At 51.2% G+C, this 18630-nt stretch overlaps 6 protein-coding genes across 6 annotated transcripts; 2 read left to right on the plus strand and 4 right to left on the minus strand.

Annotated features, from left to right (window-relative positions):
• Positions 1-475: 475 nt before the first annotated feature.
• On the minus strand, positions 476-841 carry ASPACDRAFT_44546 (uncharacterized protein; the record flags this gene model as incomplete). Its single annotated transcript, XM_020201436.1, has 1 exon — positions 476-841. The coding sequence occupies one exon, from the start codon at positions 839-841 to the stop codon at positions 476-478; it is 366 nt and encodes a 121-aa protein (XP_020055257.1).
• Positions 842-2992: 2151 nt separating this feature from the next.
• On the plus strand, positions 2993-7665 carry ASPACDRAFT_1881672 (putative ABC multidrug transporter; the record flags this gene model as incomplete). Its single annotated transcript, XM_020198248.1, has 7 exons — positions 2993-3456; positions 3524-4841; positions 4890-5099; positions 5149-6243; positions 6296-7080; positions 7135-7477; positions 7534-7665. 7 exons carry the CDS (start codon positions 2993-2995, stop codon positions 7663-7665), a joined length of 4347 nt encoding a protein of 1448 aa, XP_020055258.1.
• Positions 7666-8166: 501 nt separating this feature from the next.
• Positions 8167-9257, plus strand: ASPACDRAFT_44548 (5'/3'-nucleotidase SurE; the record flags this gene model as incomplete). The annotated part of the gene is made up of 4 exons (XM_020201437.1): positions 8167-8178; positions 8236-8702; positions 8825-9097; positions 9191-9257. The coding sequence occupies 4 exons, from the start codon at positions 8167-8169 to the stop codon at positions 9255-9257; spliced, it is 819 nt and encodes a 272-aa protein (XP_020055259.1).
• A 2219-nt stretch (positions 9258-11476) lies between these two features.
• Positions 11477-12148, minus strand: ASPACDRAFT_1857405 (YukJ family protein; the record flags this gene model as incomplete). Its single annotated transcript, XM_020197544.1, has 1 exon — positions 11477-12148. One exon carries the CDS (start codon positions 12146-12148, stop codon positions 11477-11479), a length of 672 nt encoding a protein of 223 aa, XP_020055260.1.
• A 1699-nt stretch (positions 12149-13847) lies between these two features.
• Positions 13848-15188, minus strand: ASPACDRAFT_44550 (glycosyltransferase family 8 protein; the record flags this gene model as incomplete). Its single annotated transcript, XM_020201438.1, has 4 exons — positions 13848-14024; positions 14086-14589; positions 14668-14744; positions 14804-15188. 4 exons carry the CDS (start codon positions 15186-15188, stop codon positions 13848-13850), a joined length of 1143 nt encoding a protein of 380 aa, XP_020055261.1.
• An 855-nt stretch (positions 15189-16043) lies between these two features.
• ASPACDRAFT_1889373 (putative dynamin family GTPase) lies at positions 16044-18404 on the minus strand (the record flags this gene model as incomplete). Its single annotated transcript, XM_020198522.1, has 5 exons — positions 16044-17399; positions 17454-17586; positions 17645-17913; positions 17974-18246; positions 18300-18404. 5 exons carry the CDS (start codon positions 18402-18404, stop codon positions 16044-16046), a joined length of 2136 nt encoding a protein of 711 aa, XP_020055262.1.
• Between the last annotated feature and the right edge of the window lie 226 nt (positions 18405-18630).

Here is an 18630-nt window from a genome sequence, read left to right on the forward strand (position 1 = left end):
GGTTAGTCGCATTTTGAAACTGTCCAGATATCACTGGGAAATCGCCCCCCATGGAACCTTATACACCACCACACCTTATACACAAGAGTTGCACACTTGCATAGGGTTCTGAGTTCTAAATGCTCCAATGTCATCGAAGATTACAAGAAGGTAAAGACAACAAAAATGTTCCTGAGCTTTATATCGATTGTACCTGCTCATGTGTTTGGTACCTGAAACCGGCCGTTCTAATGCCCCAGCACATGTGTTATCGTTACTGCATCTGTGAGGCGGGCTGATAATACCTGTAGAATGAAACCTTCAAATTGCGCGTAGACGGCAAGTGGATTATGGAGCTCTCACTAGATGCATCACGTTGATAATAGGTTTAGTGACACTGAAGTTCTCATGCTATGAGGCAGATGGTTGTAAGCTTGCTGTAAAATGAATGAGATCAGAAGCTTAGAACCGCTCTTCAGGCTGGCGAAGATAATGGTTAATCAAACGTAATTCTTTCGAGTCCTTTAATAATATCGCGTCGTGTATCGGTCGAATTTGTGTTGTTGTAAAGCTGTAAGGCATCGGCGTAAAGCTCCGGATGGTCTTGTGCGTACTCCTGGGCATCCGACATGATCATATCGTAGACAGTAATGTTCCATTCGGTATAGACACCATTCACTGCCTGTCCAGCTAAATTGTATCGAGCAAATATCGCATCACCATATCGTTTCTCTAAGACAGCAGTGCAATACTCGGAAGCCCATGGTTCCACCAAGTTGATACGCGCGGTTCTGTTGCGGACCGCAGAGACTCGTAGATCGAGGAATAACTGCTCGGGAATAGAGTCCACGATAGCCTCCATGGTGAATGCGAAGATATTCGAGATGAGAAGACTAATGAGTAACATGGAGTGAGAATAATATGAGATGATGATCCTGAAAAAATCACAGCCAGAAAGGTAGGTTATCATTAAACTGAGACCTGAAGCTTGTTTGTTGATGCCTAATGTGGGTCTGAGATCGCTCCAACCAATCAGCTTATCACAAAGACCTGGAAGTATCTTTCAGTACGCAGTAAGCTGGGCAGCGAAAGGTCATCAATGCAGTTGCTAATTGCTGATTAGGTCAGCACCAATTTGAGCACTCATGAACCGATCATGAGAAGGACAAGACGCTGCTTTTGACACACAAGCAGCCTGAATAAGATATAATGGACTTGAAATGCCGAACTAGGATATACGTGTCAGTGAGATATCCTCAATAGGAATTACGTCATCATTTTACTTCATAGACCGAAATTTTGATACTCCATACCTCATGTCATGTACAGTGGGCCATTGTAGACATTTTTTACGGGGAAAGGAAACATGTTGTCTCATGTTTATCCGGCCAATATGTCGCTCAAGTAGGAAGGACAATTCTAAACTCTTGTGATGTGGGTATGATTGAACGAGAAGGACCTTCAGGCCTGGCAGAGCTGCCCCGTTTGCAAAAAGCAAAGAGAACAATGACAGGTTGAGAACGGTTCCGTGACAGCTAGATATGTAAAGTACAAAGATGCCGAGAACTCTCGCTGAAATCTTTGTTATATTCAGCGCATGTATCTTGTATATGCACAAAGTCTCCTGTCGGTATTGTTTAGACATCAATGGTGATCGCATATAGGAGACCTTATTACACAAATCGCGGATTACAGATCAATCAGGATTCAACAATTGAACTATGAAGAACGTTTTCATCATTCTCGATCATAAAGACCTTGTATGATGAGCATTGTTTCGTGAGGACGTCATTACTCGTGGCGAGCTCCGAAAGGCATGCCTGTTTCGAAAGAATCTTGAGAAGGGGAACTTGGGGATGTAGTTTAGCACTCTTTGAACTTAGCTAGTCTTCACTCTTCCATAGCGCTCTTCTCGGCCTGCTCTCTCGATTTTGGGAGACTGATCCGTCGAGGAATTTGGCTTCGTAACTAGAAGGTGCGTGATTGATCAAATCAACTACGGCAATATCGGTTGTGAAGGAGATCTTTCGCAGCTCACCGCAAGAAGTCAGGGATTGAAAGTGTCCTTGAGCAATGAGCTCAATTGCTATATACAGGGCACAGTCGTCTTTGAGCGATATACCGTAGACATTCGCATCTCTCAATCACGTGATGACATGATCATCGATTTTCCCGCCATGTCAGTCTGTTTTCCTTCCCCACGAAGAACTCTTAATGGAACAATTCGTGTAGCCTCAAAAGCACTGGCAATTATCAAAATTGGCTGTGGTTGCAAACGATGAGGAGCAATGTATCGAGTGATGTCGCGCGGCAAGGCGGAAATCGGAGTCTGCTGATCACGAGATCAATCGATGCCCTAGGTAATGAGCACACATGTCAAGTCCTCGACTAACACGAAGACGGCAAATACCCGCAATACGATATGCATGCAAGACCATGCAGCACATTCTCGTGATTAACCTCGTCTTCTACCACCCACCCTCGGTTGAAAACAGCCAGGCACGGGCCGGTGGGTCTCCGGCACAAAAAGCTTTTTCTCCCCCGAGCTTCCTAATCTAGTAAAAATAGCGCCGCAATTTGCTGACCCCATCTTCGATGGGCGTCAACCTCGCTAAGGCTCCTCCCCGCTTAGCGCTTGTAGACCAATCACGACTCTGAACGGGCTGAAAACTCAGACTGCAAGTATGGCTACCATTCCCCAGGTCATTCCGCGGGCTTCTCTGCGCCAGTCGGAGAATAGGCTTTTGCTGCGGCTAGGGCTGCAAATCACAATTTATTACTTAATAAGATTATGATTCTATCGCCGCCGGCAAAACGCCTAGACCAAATGTGTCTTGGCTTCCGTTTTGGGGTTCCGGGGACCGAGAGTATGTAAATCATCCACTACCCCGCGGATCCCGCGCTGCACTCCCTCAATTTGTCCTTAAATAGAGTCCAATATCTTGCGGTGGTTGTGTTTGGAGTCAGACCCGGTTTCTGGTTGTTGCTTCTCAATGGCCCTGGGCTAAGAATCATGCCTCCACATCCCGTACCACACTTGCAGTCCTCTGCCACCGCCTCATCGGAGGGAGCGAGGGCTCATGATGACGGAGCTCCCTTGTCGCATGTGTTTCTGTCGGAGGAGGATGAGGGGGAGTTGACGGAGATCCATCGCACCTTGACCGCGCAGAGCCGCAGGGATGCGCGTCCGGAATATGCGGAGCCGCATTCCTCGTTCGATAAGTTTCTGGACGAGGAGGTGCGCGCTGGGAAGATGAGATCTAACCTTGGGGTTTGCTTCCAGTCGCTTTCGACCTGGGGAGACGGGGAAGATCATGTCAAGGTCAAGACTCTTGGGACGGCGCTGTGGCGGACGTTGACCCTGCAGGATGTCTATGAATGGACCATCAAGCCGTGGGCGTCGAAGAAGAAGCCGGAGAGGGGACGGCAGTTGATTCGGGATTTCTCAGGCGTGGTGCGGAGTAGTGAGATGATGCTGTGAGTCATGTTTTCGGGTCTAAACCGGTGGAACACAGACCAATGAGCTGACCGAATTGATTTGCAGTGTGCTGGGGAGACCCGGAGCAGGATGCTCGACGTTCCTGCGCACTATCGCCGGTGATCACTCCTCCTATCTCGGGGTTACTGGCTCCATCGACTACTCCGGACTGAGTCTGGAGGAGGTTCAGACTCATTACCGCGGTCAAGTCGCCTACAGCCCAGAGGACGACGTGCACTTCCCCACTCTCAACGTCCGCCAGACGCTGGAGTTCGCGCTGCAGTGCAAGACCCCCAAGCGATATCAGGACCGGATCCCTCGCTACCTGGAGATCTACGGACGTGTTTTTGCCATGTCGCACACCATGGACACGCTGGTCGGAAATGAGTTTATTCGCGGTGTGTCCGGCGGCGAGCGCAAACGCATCTCGATCATAGAGTCTCTGGCCACGGATTCGGCGATCAGCTGCTGGGACAACTCGACGAGAGGGCTAGACGCATCTTCTGCGCTGGACTACGCGCGTAGTCTCCGCATCATGACGGACACGTGCGGCAAGGCCACCTTGATGACGCTGTATCAGGCCTCTGATGCTATCTATGATCTGGTGGATAAGGTCCTGCTGGTCGACGAGGGCCGCATGCTCTACCAAGGACCTGCGCGCGACGCAAAGCGTTATTTCGAGGATCTTGGTTACGAGTGCGCCCCAATGCAGACCACCTGCGACTTTCTAACAAGTGTGTCCATTCCCGATCGACGACGATTCCAACCGGGCTGGGAGAGCCGTGCACCAAAGGGAGCGGAGGAATTAGAGAAGGCGTTCCGGGCGAGCAACGCTTACCAGGCCGTGGAAAGAGATATTCGGAACTACGAGGATCAGTGCCTAGGCGGACAGACTTCGTCGGATGATTCAGATACAGGAAGTCTGGAAGAGTTCAAGAAGGCCGTGCAGACCGAGAAATCGCGCTTCGTGTCGCCAAAGTCACCCTATACCGTTTCTCTCTTCCGGCAGATTGTGCTCTGTGGCCGACGGCAGTTATGGCAGACCAGGAACCACATGGGGCCTATCTACATCAAGCTGATGTCGGCTGTCGTTTATGGGCTGCTCATCGGCAGTCTATTTTATGATATGCCCCAAACGAGCGATGGACTGTACTCGCGCGGCGGTGTCATCTTTTACTCCTCGCTGATGCTCGCATGGTTGCAGATGTCGGAGTTGGAGGACGCGATGCAGGGGCGAGACATTCTCAGCCGTCAGAAGAAGTTTGCGTTTGTCCGGCCTAGCGCCGTGTGTCTGGCGCGGTTGTTCTCCGATGTCGTGCTTCTTGTCACCATCAGTGCATTATTTCAGGTCGTGGTTTACTTTCTTTCAGGCTTGAAGACCAACGTAAGCATGATCATTTTCCACCATACCTACCGACACTGACTCTACCAGGCTGGATCATTCTTCATAGACTTTCTTTTTATCTTCCTCTGCGCGATCTGCTTGACACAGCAGTTCAGACTGTTCGCTGCGTTTTCGAAGACATTTGAGGTTGCGTTGCGCTACGCTGGTCTTTCCGTCCTGGCATGTATTGTTCTTGGAGGTTATGTCATTTCGCTGGACAGACTTATCAATAATGTTCCCTGGGTGGGGTGGATAGCGGTACGTAGCCCTGCACTGGCTGCTTGAGACGTACTGACATGTCCCACAGTACACAACGCCGGTCATCTACACCTTCGAATCGATGATGGCGGCCGAGTTCCATAGCACAGATTTCACCTGTTCTCCCGGATCAATTGTTCCCTCTGGACCCAGCTACACCGATGTCACCTACCAGACATGCGCGTACTACGGAAGCCGGATCGGGACCACGATCATCACCGGGGACGATTACATGGCCTCTCACTTCGGCTTCTACTACCACCACGTGTGGCGTAACTTCGGCATCCTGTGCCTTTTCACCGTGTTCTACATCGCTGCAACGTGTTGGGTCAGTGAGGCCGTTGAATGGGAATCCTCTAGTGCAGGACCAATTCAATACAAGGGATCCCAGAAGAAATCGAGGAAAGCTCAGACAACTCAGGATGAGGAAGTTGGTGGTGTGCGAGACTCCAAGGGCATGCCCGCTGCTCGCCAATCTCCTCATCCAGACCACGCTCTGGAGCAGGCCGTTCTGGCATGCAAGTCGACGTTCACATGGGAGAACCTTGAGCTTCACGTGGAGATAGGCAGGGAGTCGAGGAGGCTGCTGAATAAGGTGTCTGGGTACTGTAAACCAGGCAGCCTCACGGCCTTGGTCGGCGCATCTGGCGCAGGAAAGTCCACACTGTTGACGGCCCTCACTCAACGCCAAAGCTCAGGCCATCTGAGCGGCACGATGTTTGTCGATGGGCATCCGACCGACGAATCCTACAACCGTCGCATCGGGTATTGCCAGCAAATGGACATCCACGACGAAACGAGCACCATCCGCGAAGCATTCGAGTTCTCCGCTCTGCTGAGACAGAATCGGCATACCCCCGATGCAGAGAAACTGGCCTATGTCAACGTTGTTCTGGCCACGCTGGACTTGATGGAATTGCAAGATGCTGTGATCAGTTGTCTGGACATTGAGAAGAAGAAGCGTGTCACCATTGGCGTGGAGCTCTGCGCGAAACCCGAATTGGTGTTGTTCCTGGACGAACCGACCAGTGGTCTTGACAGTCAGGGTGCTTCAAGTATTGTGGCCCTGCTCAGGAAGCTGGCCGACCAAGGCTTGGCTGTGCTTTGCACTATCCATCAAGCTAATCAGGAACAGTTTGAAGAGGTAGAGTTTCTCTCGCTGAACCGACAAGATGAAAAGGTACTAACGAGACCAGTTTGACCGCGTCCTAGCCCTAAGTCCCGGTGGTAACGCCTACTATTTCGGCGAAGTAGGAGACTCAGGCCGTGCAATCTTCGAATACTTTGGCCGACACGGCTACCGGCCCGAGAACGTGACCAACGCAGCAGACTATCTCATCGAGATTGTCGTCGGTGGTATGAAGGAAGCTGAAAAGAGCGTCGATTGGGTCGACGTGTGGAACCATTCTACCGAAGCGGCGGCAGTCAAGGCTGAGATCCAGACCATCCGAGAGCAAGGCACAGTTGCAGCGGTTTCACCCACCATCGACAAGCCCACCTCCCCGTCATTCTACCGCCAAGTCAGGCTCCTGACCGGTCGAACCCTCCGGCAGTACTGGCGCAGCCCCGAGTACCCATATTCGCGTCTATACGCCTCCTTCGCGCACGCCCTCCTCGACGGCCTAACCTTCTACCAGCTGGGCAACAGCTCCACCGACCTGGAGTCCAAAGCATTCCTTTGCTTTTTGTGCCTGATGCTCGTCCCCGAATTCATCAATGCCATCTCAATGCGCTTCGTCATGAATCGCGACATCTGGCTTGCCCGCGAGGGACCCGCGGGCATGTACGGCTGGGTGGCGTTCAGCACGGCGCAGATCCTCTGCGAGATGCCGCTGGCCATCGGCTCGGGCGTGATGTTCTATCTAATCTGTTACTTCACCGCTGGGCTGCCGGACGGCTTTGCCGCCGGATACAGTTTCTTGATGTTCTTCCTGTTCTTCCTGTTTGCCACCTCGTGGGGACAGTGGATTGCCGCGCTGAGGTGAGTTTGCCGTCCGCCATGCGGCTCGATGAGCTTTAATAACAGTGAATATAGCGCCGACGCAACCATCGCAGCTACCCTGATGCCCTTCTTCATCACCATGTGCGAGTTATTCAACGGCATCATCCAGCCGCACGACAAGATGCCGGTCTTCTGGAAGTACACCATGTACTACCTCACCCCGTTCACCTATTGGATTGGAGGCGTCCTGACCTCCGTTCTGCGCGGGATGCCGGTCGTCTGCGAAAAGGATGAGCTGAGCTACTTCCGCAGTCCGGCGAACATGACCTGCGGCGAGTACGCGGGCCCGTGGCTCGCTGAGAGGGGCGTCGGGTATTTGTCGAATCCGGAGGAGTCGGGGATCTGTGGGTACTGCGATTATAATTCTGGCGATGAGGTGAGATCCCAACCGTAACAAATCTGTGGGTGGTTGTGCTAACAGCAAGATAACAGTATCTCGCGAACCTCGGGCTAGACTCGTCGGATATTTGGCCGTATTTTGGCATTTTTCTGGCTTATGTGGTCTTCAATTACTCCGTCGTCTATCTCTTGGTGTATTTGCGGTCGGTGAAGAAGCTGTTCTAAGCTGGGGAGTTTGTGGATTGATTGCTGGAATTGAAAACGGGATGTATATAGCCATCCGTGGTCAGAGCGTCGCAGACGTGGCTTGAAAGTTAAAAAATGAGCCTAACAAGACAAGAGTAATTTCTGTCAAAACACTTGGTGCTCTCTTTCACGAGTTTACTCCCATTAACACAGACGGCCATCCCATAAAAAACCTTTAGAAACACTGTCCGGTCTCGGAAAGAATTCCCTCGGGGCCTCCCCGATTCTCGGGAACATTTCCCCCCCTCAGAATCATATGCCGTAATACCTACCCCACAGCAGACAAGCAGTGCCCGGTGCGGAAAACACTACAACATCCTCCGTACGCGATGGAAGATATTGGTGGATTTCCCGTATTTCAGAGCTATTCTCCTTTCTCCTTGCCTTTATCTATTGATTGTAGTCAGCAGACTCCTTGCGCCACTCCTTGGTGCACACTCTTATTCAAGGCTTGCTCTGAACCACACAAATTCCCACCCAATGCATATTCTAGTACGCACGATCTACCTTCGGGCAGGAGGAATCAATTCGAGTTGCTAATCTTTTCAGGTTGTCAACGACGACGGGCCCCCTTCGCGGGATACATCCCCGTACGTGCATTCCCTGGTTCACGAACTCCAATCCCAAGGACACATCGTGACTGTGGTCTTGCCAAACCAGCAACGTTCCTGGATCGGAAAAGCCCACTTCGTCGGGGAGGTGGTCAAGGCGACGTATTTCTCCCCTGGCGAACTGTTCCAGTTCGAAGGCACCGAGCACCAAAACCCTCCGGGACTATCCGAAGGTACCAACAACAGCAGCAGCATTGGGGTGCAAAATCAACGTCCATGGATGCTCGTCAATTCGACCCCCGCTGGTTGTGTGCAGATCGGGCTGCATCACTATCACCCTTACCAGCAGGAGGGCAAGCCTATCCCGATCGACCTGGTGGTATCAGGCCCCAACCTCGGAGCGAACGCAACAGCTCTGTTCTCCCTCTCCAGTGGCACAATCGGCGGGGCCATGGAGGCCGTCCTGTGTGGAAAGAGGTCTATTGCTCTATCCTTTGAGCCAGCTACCGAAGACGATACTTGCAATCAAGAGCAGATTACAGATGCATCTAGACATGCCGTACGCTGATTGAGCATTTCTACCACAGCTGGGACGACGGCGTAGAACTCTACTCCGTGAACATACCGCTGCGATCTGTTCCCAGCGGAGACAGGAAGGTCGTGTATACTCGGATCCGACCGAACCGTTGGCTGGCAGCCAGTCCGTTTCAAGTCCTTCCGCTGTCGGGAGATACGACTACGCAGAACGCGGATTCGCCGCTGCTACTGCGATGGGCGCCAGACCTATCAGATATCCACGGAAGTATGGACCGCACCTCGGATGCAGATGATGACTGGGCAGTACGTGAAGGAAAGACCAGGTACGTGTCATGTATTCGATTCTCATCCATCGAGAGTTGCATCTTGTGTCTCGCTTTCTTCACGTTCCCAGCGCGCAGACTAATTGCTTATAGTGTGACTCCGTTGAAAGCGAACTTCATGCATGCTGCCCAGTGCGAAGGCGAGATCCACCTAGGGTAATCTTCTTCAAGGTCGCTAGAGTACTAGATATGATAACATAGGGCGTTGTGGAAGGTGGTGACTATCGACTATATATGCTACGATACACCCGGCATAATTCGACTGATTTTCTATTTACTTCTTGCATCCCTGCTGTAAAGATAGAGAAATCAGAGTGAAAAACAAGCTTATTGTTCATCAAATTTGTGTCGCCCCTGGATGATTCAGCATGCTTGTCAATCTCGTGGCTCCAGATTTGACTATGTTGCCCTTCAACTACTCAAAGTGGGTCCGAAGCATGCGCACCCCTTCGGAGGCCTCGCTACAATTTCCCCTTGGTTGTTGAAAGAAACCACGTGACGTGACATTCCCAACCCCGCATACACCCATGGCTATCACTTGGACAAGTGCTACGTGGCTTTGTTGCTACCCCTATATCTTCTGGCCTGCTGTCCAATATGCCCCGGCCGCCAACATGCTACGGTCGGCTCTGGACCCTGCTTTGTCAATGGCATGAAAGCCGAAGAACCTCCACTTTGGCGCAGATCGGCTTCCCTTCGCGGGCTGATATAGATAGACGCCGCGAGCTAGGGTAGTCACAAAGTGAGACATATCTCCAGATCACACGAGAGAGAAGTTAAGCAACTGGCACGATGGAAGTTGCTCACAACCCTTTATCTTCCCTAGTAGAAAAATGCAATTCGTGCTCAGACGGGGCGCATCTACTGTAGAAGAATGGATATATTCGCCATTTCAGCCGAACAAGGTGACCCGGGTCGCTCCTGATAAGACATCTACTAGGTAACTGAAATCTCTCAATTTGTCGCCATGTCTGAGTAGAGGAGCACTGCGCATGGCAGTCAAGTGGCCCAGCGCGGTCGGCCTGTTTTATCATCGATGTAGAAGAAGGTTGACCACACTTACACTGGGTAAGAGCTGCATACGCTAAACTTGTCGATGGCGGACAAAAATAAAAACATACAACAGAAGGGATTCGCTGGTGGTCACCCACCCAACTACTAACCTCCCGGCGTGTGGCTTAAGTATGGCTGAGCGGACGGGAAGCCCTGTTTTCCACACCCTGTGGTCGTATGTGCTTATTATATCTGTAAAGAAGGTAATACGGCCCATTTGCATTTTATTGTGCCTATCCATGTTTCGGGAAGATCGGACTTGCAGGAAGAATGAAAGCAGACAACATCCATGGTAGTATTGTCCCCACACCCGTAGACCTTTCCCTCTTCTATCTGACAAGTTGACCCAACTTATTCTTTCATTCTTAGCCTAAGCACTCTGTATCGCTCTTCAATCTTGCTTCGAATCGTGCTGGTAAGAATTCGTTCTTCCGGCATGGGCGTGTCTGCTAGGGCTGGCGTACGGCACAGGTCTTGATGATCTTTCCAATCCGGGTTACTCCGACAAGGTGATTTATTTAAGAAAAGATGATCAGGGCCTTGGTCTAAGTTTTCTCGTAGTCAAAGCTTGACGGCTTCTATATCGCTGTGTGGTTGAGAATCTTGTTTTTGGGAATAAATAGGTACATGCGACTCCGAGGTTGGGGATGGTACATGCCGGAGACGGAGCAAATCTCCTATGACTATACTCAGCAATCGGTGTACGTCCTCCAGGACCCAGCTGATGCTCAACTGTTGTTGTCTATCTACTGATATCTACTGATGAGAGACAATATGTAGTTCCATCGTTGGACTTTCGCGGGCTGTAATTGATGACGACGACTGTTCTGCCCCGTCGTCTGAGGATCGCATTACCAGGGATCATCCGGAATTCGTTTCTTTCGGTATCAACTGGCGGGTGTGAACTAGGAAATCCTGTTCCAGACTTGACAGTGGTAATGCAGATGTGGGGAAGCAGTCTACCCGGAATATGGGCATAGAGTCTGATCATCTCGAAATCTTAGCACTTGTTCAGTTTGTACATGCATACTCAAGTATCGGTGGTGAACAGTATGCCCCTTGAGAAAGGTGAATTTTGTTTGACAGTAATCTTGTACATTATAGCTTCCCAAGCTGATGAAAGTAACTTCAAGTGACCATCTGAGAGCGTCCCAGCGACATTACTTTAGTGAAGACCGTCTGCGTCTAAAGCTAGGACTTCCCACAGATGATGATTGCATTAGAACGGCATTGTAAATTTCTACGGATCAAGGATTGAAGAAACAAAAAAACTTTTGATTGACTACCACCATGCTTTAACTACCACCATGCTTTAAATCGACTTCTTTAGAGATTGTGTTCTCGCGGAGCCAGGATTTGCAACAGACTTCGACTCTGTCGCTCCGGCAGCCCGTCCACATCGTCGGTGGGAATCCTTTGGGAGGCAAACGCCAGGAAGACTGCTTCCCAATGCCCATCGGCAAACTGAATTAGCAAGCCCCCGTCCTGGTAGACGCCGTTGTCGTACCGAGGAAGACTGCCTTGGTTCATATGGACATCATGAATTCCGGATCCAAAGGACGAACCATAGATAAACACCGTTGCTGAGCTCCTGATTGCTCGATCTAGAATCGGCTGGACGACGTCCAGAATATCATTGTCACGGCCAGGTATATCATGCGGCAGAACTCGTCCAGAGTCGAGATTCAGAAGGTTGTGCAGTCGCAGATAGTCTAGTCCCACAAGATCTCGAGCACGACCTCGAGGATCCGGAATCGAACGAAAGCCTAGGTCCAGCTGGGCAAGTTGAACGGTGATAGGATGAGCAAAGTCATCAGAAGACCAAAACACCAAGCGAGACTCTTCTCCGTTCGATTTCACGTTGATGGCGGCCTTTCGCTCCCTCCCGGAGTCGTCATCTTTGAAATAAAGCTCGATGTGTGGGGTGCGTACGCCATGTCGCTGGGCAACATACCGAGTCGGCTTACAAACCCAGACACCGTAGTGAGGAACGGGCATGTTGCTTTAGATGCTGGGATAAATTGCTGTCAGAGAAAGGATTTATAGTATTGTAATGGTTGTAAGAGTGAGACCAATAATATTCTAGGCAATCCTGGTTTCAGCGTCCCGGCGGGGCTACTTAAATAACCGCTTCGGAAGATATGCAGAAGGTGATAGAGGGGCGGCAGTCGGAAGGGAGATCTCTGTACCGTTGGTAACCTTTCGTAGCAAGTGTGGTAATACGAGCTAAATACGGGCCAGACCGCCAGTAGCCAGAGCTTAAATCTCTTGATACGAGAGCTTGTTACCGTAATGCTTGTTCCGAAAAGCTTATACAGCTCCCCGCAGCTCGTATAGCCGTTGCACAGCCATCCTAATATGATTTCCTGAATAGATTTATGCATTGCTGACGTTCTAGGGTAGCCAGTAGAGGCATTCTTCATAGTCGCACCATTTATGCACAGGATGTAGCTTCGTATCACTTTCTTTGAATGTTCTTGTTACTCATACGCTTTGCCCCGCTCCCCAAATCTTGGGTTGATCTAGACTCCTCTTCGATTAAAGTATTGCCCATGGACGCGATACACACTTCCGAAGCTCAACTCTCATGCCGATCATAGGTTGAGCTTTTATGATCAGGCTCAAACAGTACACAACCACACGAGTCTCTGACGCAGAAGCTTATCCTAAAAATGGATCATTCCACCCAAATAAGTGGGTAGTTGCGAGTGCTATCTTAGCCAATCATTCTGAAGATACAAAGCCTCTATATGTGTGGCATATGGCACACTATTCCAGCCTGTCTTTTATCCTTCACATGCTACCTTCCCAACGACTGGACTACACAAAACAGTAGCATCGAGGACAACTTGGGCGGTCGGCATTGGCAATCCGGTATAATTTCTGTCCCCTAGAAACCAGCCCCGGTTCTTACCACCACTACAGTACTTTTTGTTGCTTGAGACGAGTATGGCTCCGGACGTCTTACAAAGACGCCAATGTAACACTGCAGTATAATGTGAGAGCAAACGAGCCCATCCGCCATATTCACTTGTAGGGAGTTGCCTGAGCAGCACAAGGGGCAAAGTGTGATGGGTGCGTGAGCTGGGCGCTGAGAGGGGGCGCGCGAAATAGGCTAAAGCTTAGATTTGTTCCCAGCTTGGAGCAATTGAGGCATTATCACACAAGATTCTTTTTCTAGTACCTGGATTGAGCTTCATTCAACCCGTACAGTGTGATCCAAACACGATGGTAGAGATTGTGGACCGTAATGTGGCTGGGCCAATAGCTTGCCCAGTGGGAACTCATCTTGTAGGAATGCAATTCGGATTGACAGGTGATTGGCTTTTCTGATGACAACATTGTACCAAAGGCTACATATGGAACATAGATCGTGGCTCAAAAGCTACGATTCTTGTCAACCTGACGGTCGGCGGATGTAACGAGTGGCAGAGGTAGAAGACAAGGGGCAGTGCAATTCTCCAGTGCGATTCTTCCAGCCACTGGCTGGCTGGCTATGCTAGTAGGCAAAAAATCCATTCGGTTCAGATTTTGTAAAACGGCTAGACAGGGGTGGATCAAATGTACTTTTGAGGATGCCATTAACCGGCTCGTGTTGAGGTACGCTCCCAAAAGCGCAGTCCTGTTCGTCTCCTTGATTTTGAAGCATGCGAAACTGCGTATCGACCAGGACCAGCATTTTCTTCGATTTGAATCACTACTCACGACGCCGGATGCGATTGTGGATCCATAGCATAGCGTGACGAGGACCCTCGATAGCCTGGTCTATCAGTTTCCGCGTCCCTGGAAGAGATAGATTATGTTTCTGCGATGCGATCCATACTCCTTCAGCTTCTCCGTCAAGCTGGGGCACGAATTCCGCTCCGCAGATCATCTATCGCCAATCGATTAGCCCATTCCGACCCTTATCAAAGCCCTAGGGAGGGATATCATACCTCTCGTCTCTCCGCAAAATTCTTGTGGAATCCCAACCAGAGGTCACGAGCCCGGCAGTCCAGCGCACCCGTCTCAGTATCAATATCACAATCCGGTTGTTCCTTCTCCATCACTGCCGCCGGAGTCTTATTCCAGGGTTTCGCCACGGGTCCGTCGGAGAAATGCAGATACTTCGCGTCCTGCAGGATCACATCGGGATCCCAGGTCGCGTGGGGACTGCCTAGGTAACTCGCGTGGTTTTTGGCTCGAAACTCTCCGGTGAGCAGGAGGTACGGACGGTGCGGGATGACGATGGCGGAGTCACGGTAGAGGTTGTTCAGGATATTTGTGTCGGATTCGGCGTTGCCATCCTGCTGAATTGCCTTCCACACGCGATTGAATTCGATCTCCGAAGGTTGCACGAGCATGAAGGATGAGGTGAGCTTGGGGTACCCGGAGTCCAGCCAGTAGGCGCGGGGCATTGCGATCGGGCTTCCAAGGAGCGAGTAAAGTTCATCCAAATTCTGCGGCTAGAGTTAGCAACGATCTGTGCTGCTTCGAAATGACCGGGCGAGAAGAGTGCAGCATGCCTTGAGAATGACACCAGCCGAGTCCAAAAATAAGACGCGGTCGTACTGTGTCATGTTAAACATCAACAGCTTGGTTAGGCTCTCTGTCCCTGTCAGTGCATCTTTTGTCAGCTCTGCTCAACCTGCCTAATGGAACTAGTGCGCTTACTACGGCCATTTGATGGGATCTGAACTTCGATGGGCAGAAGCTTGACATGATACTCAGTTTGTGCTTTGAGCAGCAGTCTGCCCTCCGTAGAATCGCTCGCCGGGTCCCAGTGCGAAGGATACAGAAAGACTCTATCGGCTTGGCTACCCAGACGGTCATGAGACTCAAACTGCATGACTGCGCTACATAGGTCCGGCTGGTTGGTTGCATATTGCACGACCGCGTACTGCGAGAAGTCGATGTCTGTAGGTCTGCTCGTACTATTGCCGCCGTAGAGACTGGTCAAGACTAGCAATATCCAATATAACGCAAGCATGGCGATGGCCCAGAGAATAGGACTGCCACTGCGTGAGCAGAAAGCCAAATTGCGCTGCGATTTGATCATATCTATGCGCAGCGTGCATCCAGCCAGTGTGGGGTGAGGGGATAAAGAAAGTGGGATGCAATGCGGTGGAGGAAAGAATTCTCAGCCAGGATGGAAGAAAGAAGAAATTAACGAGACAAAGACGCAATGCACCGCGTTCTGTCTGGATCTGCTCCTGGTGAATGCACAGCTTGGGGCACATTGATTGATGGGTTCTTTGTTCTCGGCACTGATCGTTTGCTCTACCACGGTTCACTGCTCCCTTTCAGCGCATATCGAGTAAGTTGTGATTACACTCAGGTATTTGCTTATCGCTACTGGGATTATGTTTTCCTTCTGGAATCATACCGTAAATGCTCTTGAAATGGCACAAGTTGACCCCGTGTTGAGCAGACGCAGCATGGCGGTTACTGCCTCTGTTCGGGAATCATTGATATCATCTTTGCTGGAAAACATATCATCGACTGCGCTTCTCGGTGTCTTGGTTCTCAGGTGACTTGTTCTTCATTCTTTTATCTTTGCTTCATTTGCTCCATATTGTTTGCTTTGACCATAGATTGTCATTTTCTCAAGCTCTACCTCAATCTCGGTACGGGCAGCTCGTCCACCACGTTTCTGAATCCCATTCTGATTTTATACTGCAGCAGGAGCTTTAGTACTTGAGCAAGGTAAAGCAGGGCGATTGAAAGTTGGCATATTGTTCTTGATATATGGCCAGAGTCAGTGTTGGCACATGTTAGTGACGGCCTCCGGAGACTGGCAGCTATCGATACTATGAAGCTAAGAATTATACGCCGCAATTGTTGTGCATCAGACAAGAGTTCGTATCATTTGTAAGCACAAGCAAAGATCCAGAAATTCACAAGGCAAGGCTCTCTACAGAATTCTCAACCTCTCCCATCTGCGAAGAGCTTCGGTATAGCGAGAGCGCAGTCTTTCCAGCCTGGCCCTCATGCGAGCGTCAGACTCGTCTTCCCCGGCGATAGCATTTAGCTCCTCATCGTCCAGCTTAGCAAACGTCTCGACTGACACCGCCAGCACCGGACATTTCGGACCCAAGACATGCCGCTCGATTACCTGCATGGCCACATTATCGATAAAACGATGCAAGGCGATCATGTAGTAGGATTGAAGTCTTGCACGCACGAAAAGCACCTGGCTCAGTATGGTCGATATAAACTGTGGACGGTCTGTCTGCGCGTCGTCAGTGCCATTGGCTCTTCGATCCTCTGATGCGGCTTTCGCCTTTTGACCCAGAAGGATCCTCCCTCGACTTTGATCCGCAGAGATCGTGTCCAACAGCAACTGCGGGTTGCGAGTCACCAACGGCCTCGCTCGGTTGTCTTCCAACAGCTCCCCAAGGGCTGTGTCGATGTGTTTGTGCCACTCGTCCATAGTCTTCCCCAGTAAGCGGCTCACCTCCAAGCGCACCTTGCTGTTTGGGATGGCAATGCGGAAAAGTACCTCATGACAGGCCTGCACGAGTTGCTTTACATCGTCGACAAACTGTCGAGCAATCCCTTCCCAGTGCGTCGACTGCCTCCGAAAAATCTTTTCTTCTACATCCGGATGCACCGCGCCGGGCAGACTGCGGCCTTCACTGATCTTCGCCTCTTTGTAGATCTCCGCGTACAGACCCGGGGTTCTACGAACTATGTCCTCCCAGACCTCGGGGTCCGAACTCGTCGAGTTCAGGACAGCCAGATCTTTGTCGAAATCGGAGAAAGGCAATGGCATGTTCTGTATGTCGGACATTTCCTTGTAGAACTGGTCGAGACGGCGTTGCACCTCATACCGCAGCATGATCCGGGGGTCCTGAGACGGCACGTCTTGATACTGGCCTCGCAGCGTCGCCTCGGCCATCCGCTGCATGTCGTTGCAGAACTGAAAGACAAAATAGCGCTGGGCTTTGGGCTCGTCACGTGAGTCGCCCATGCGTCTGAGGTCTGACTCGCACTCGCGCAGCTTCTGTCGGATCTCTGCCACAATATGGGGGATCCCGGCCTGGATCTGAGCCCGTCGCTCCCTGTCGACATACTGCATGAGCGCTTGGATGCCGGTCCGGTCCTTGGCCACGGTTTCCCAGTCTTTCTTTGCGAACTCGGTTCTTTCCCGCTCGTCTCGCTCCGCGTCGGTGATGTGCGCTTCGACGGGGACTCGGTTTCGCAGTCCGAACCACCCGTGGTCCAGATGAGGAACTGTCGACAAACCATTCTGCAGAAGTTGAATCATCTGCAGTAGGATAGTCAGTGCTGTACAACGTAGCGGAGGGCAAGCAATACACACCCAATTATCAGATCCTTCTTGTTTGCGGTCGCATTTCGTCAGCACGCCGATACACCGTCGTTCCAGCCCCGGGAGATCTTCCATCACCTCCCATACCCGATGTCGCTCGACATCGACGTTGTCCATAACAATTCTGTCGGGCGCTCAGCCTTATGCTTCCCAGTGGTGAAGCTGTGACGGGTCAGACTTACAACACAATATTCCGTTCGTTTTCAAGGTAGGTCCGAGCCAGCTCCCACGCGACCGCAGCATTCATCCGCTTCTCATCCTCGGTCTCTTCATGGATCCCACTGACTCTATTCTCCTTTGCACCTTTCTTCTTGTTATCTTTCCGTACAAGACCCGGGAGATCAACAATGGTCCAGTGCATCTCGTCCGGACCCGATCTCTCAATGCGCAGGGTGGCATCGCTCAGACTCAAGTTCTTGCCGCGGTGGTCGCGAAAAATGCACTCCGTCGCCTACACAGCACATCAGTCGTTCGCATCCATGTCAAGTAAGATCTGTGAATAGAGGCAAACCTTTTCAATAATCTCACTCATGTCTTCCGGACCCAGCGCTTTCTTCTCGACCGCAAACTCCTTGATGCGAGCGAGCAGCGCCTCGTCACCCTCCGACTGCTGTCCTGGCACAATCGTGGCCTTGATCGGGAACTCCTTGGCCACAGAGGTTTGTCGAAAGGAAATCTGCGTTGGGAATCGCGTGCATGTTCCGGCGTTGACAGGGAAAGAGACTTCGGTGATGGCCTGAAGCACGGAGCTCTTCCCCGTGCTTTGGTCGCCAACAACCACCAGCTGGTCGGCATGAGCAATTGTCAAAACTTCCACTGTTATTCGGGTGGACTCACCTCCGGCAGATTGATGGTGCTACTCAGCCCAAGCGCCTGAAGCTCATCGATGAAGGCCAGCTGCTCCGAGCTCTCGACGCCCACGAAGTGACGCAATCTTCCCATTGTCGGTTTGTCAGTTCTGGTCGCGGGGGGTACAGTACTGGGTGTGTGAGATCATTCCCTTTGCTTCTGCGAAACCCCGCACTCCGGATTGCGGGAATCATTCCCACTTTTAAAGCTTCTCTCTAAGCGCCAAGTTAGAACGAGACATTGCTGGGAGTGAGGGGTGGCCCAGCCACGGTCTTGTCCGCTGTCGAGTTGCAGGGGGGTGATGGGACTACTGTAAGTC

Source organism: Aspergillus aculeatus (assembly GCF_001890905.1).
Source record: "Aspergillus aculeatus ATCC 16872 unplaced genomic scaffold ASPACscaffold_10, whole genome shotgun sequence".
NCBI classification, from domain to species: Eukaryota; Fungi; Ascomycota; class Eurotiomycetes; order Eurotiales; family Aspergillaceae; genus Aspergillus; species Aspergillus aculeatus.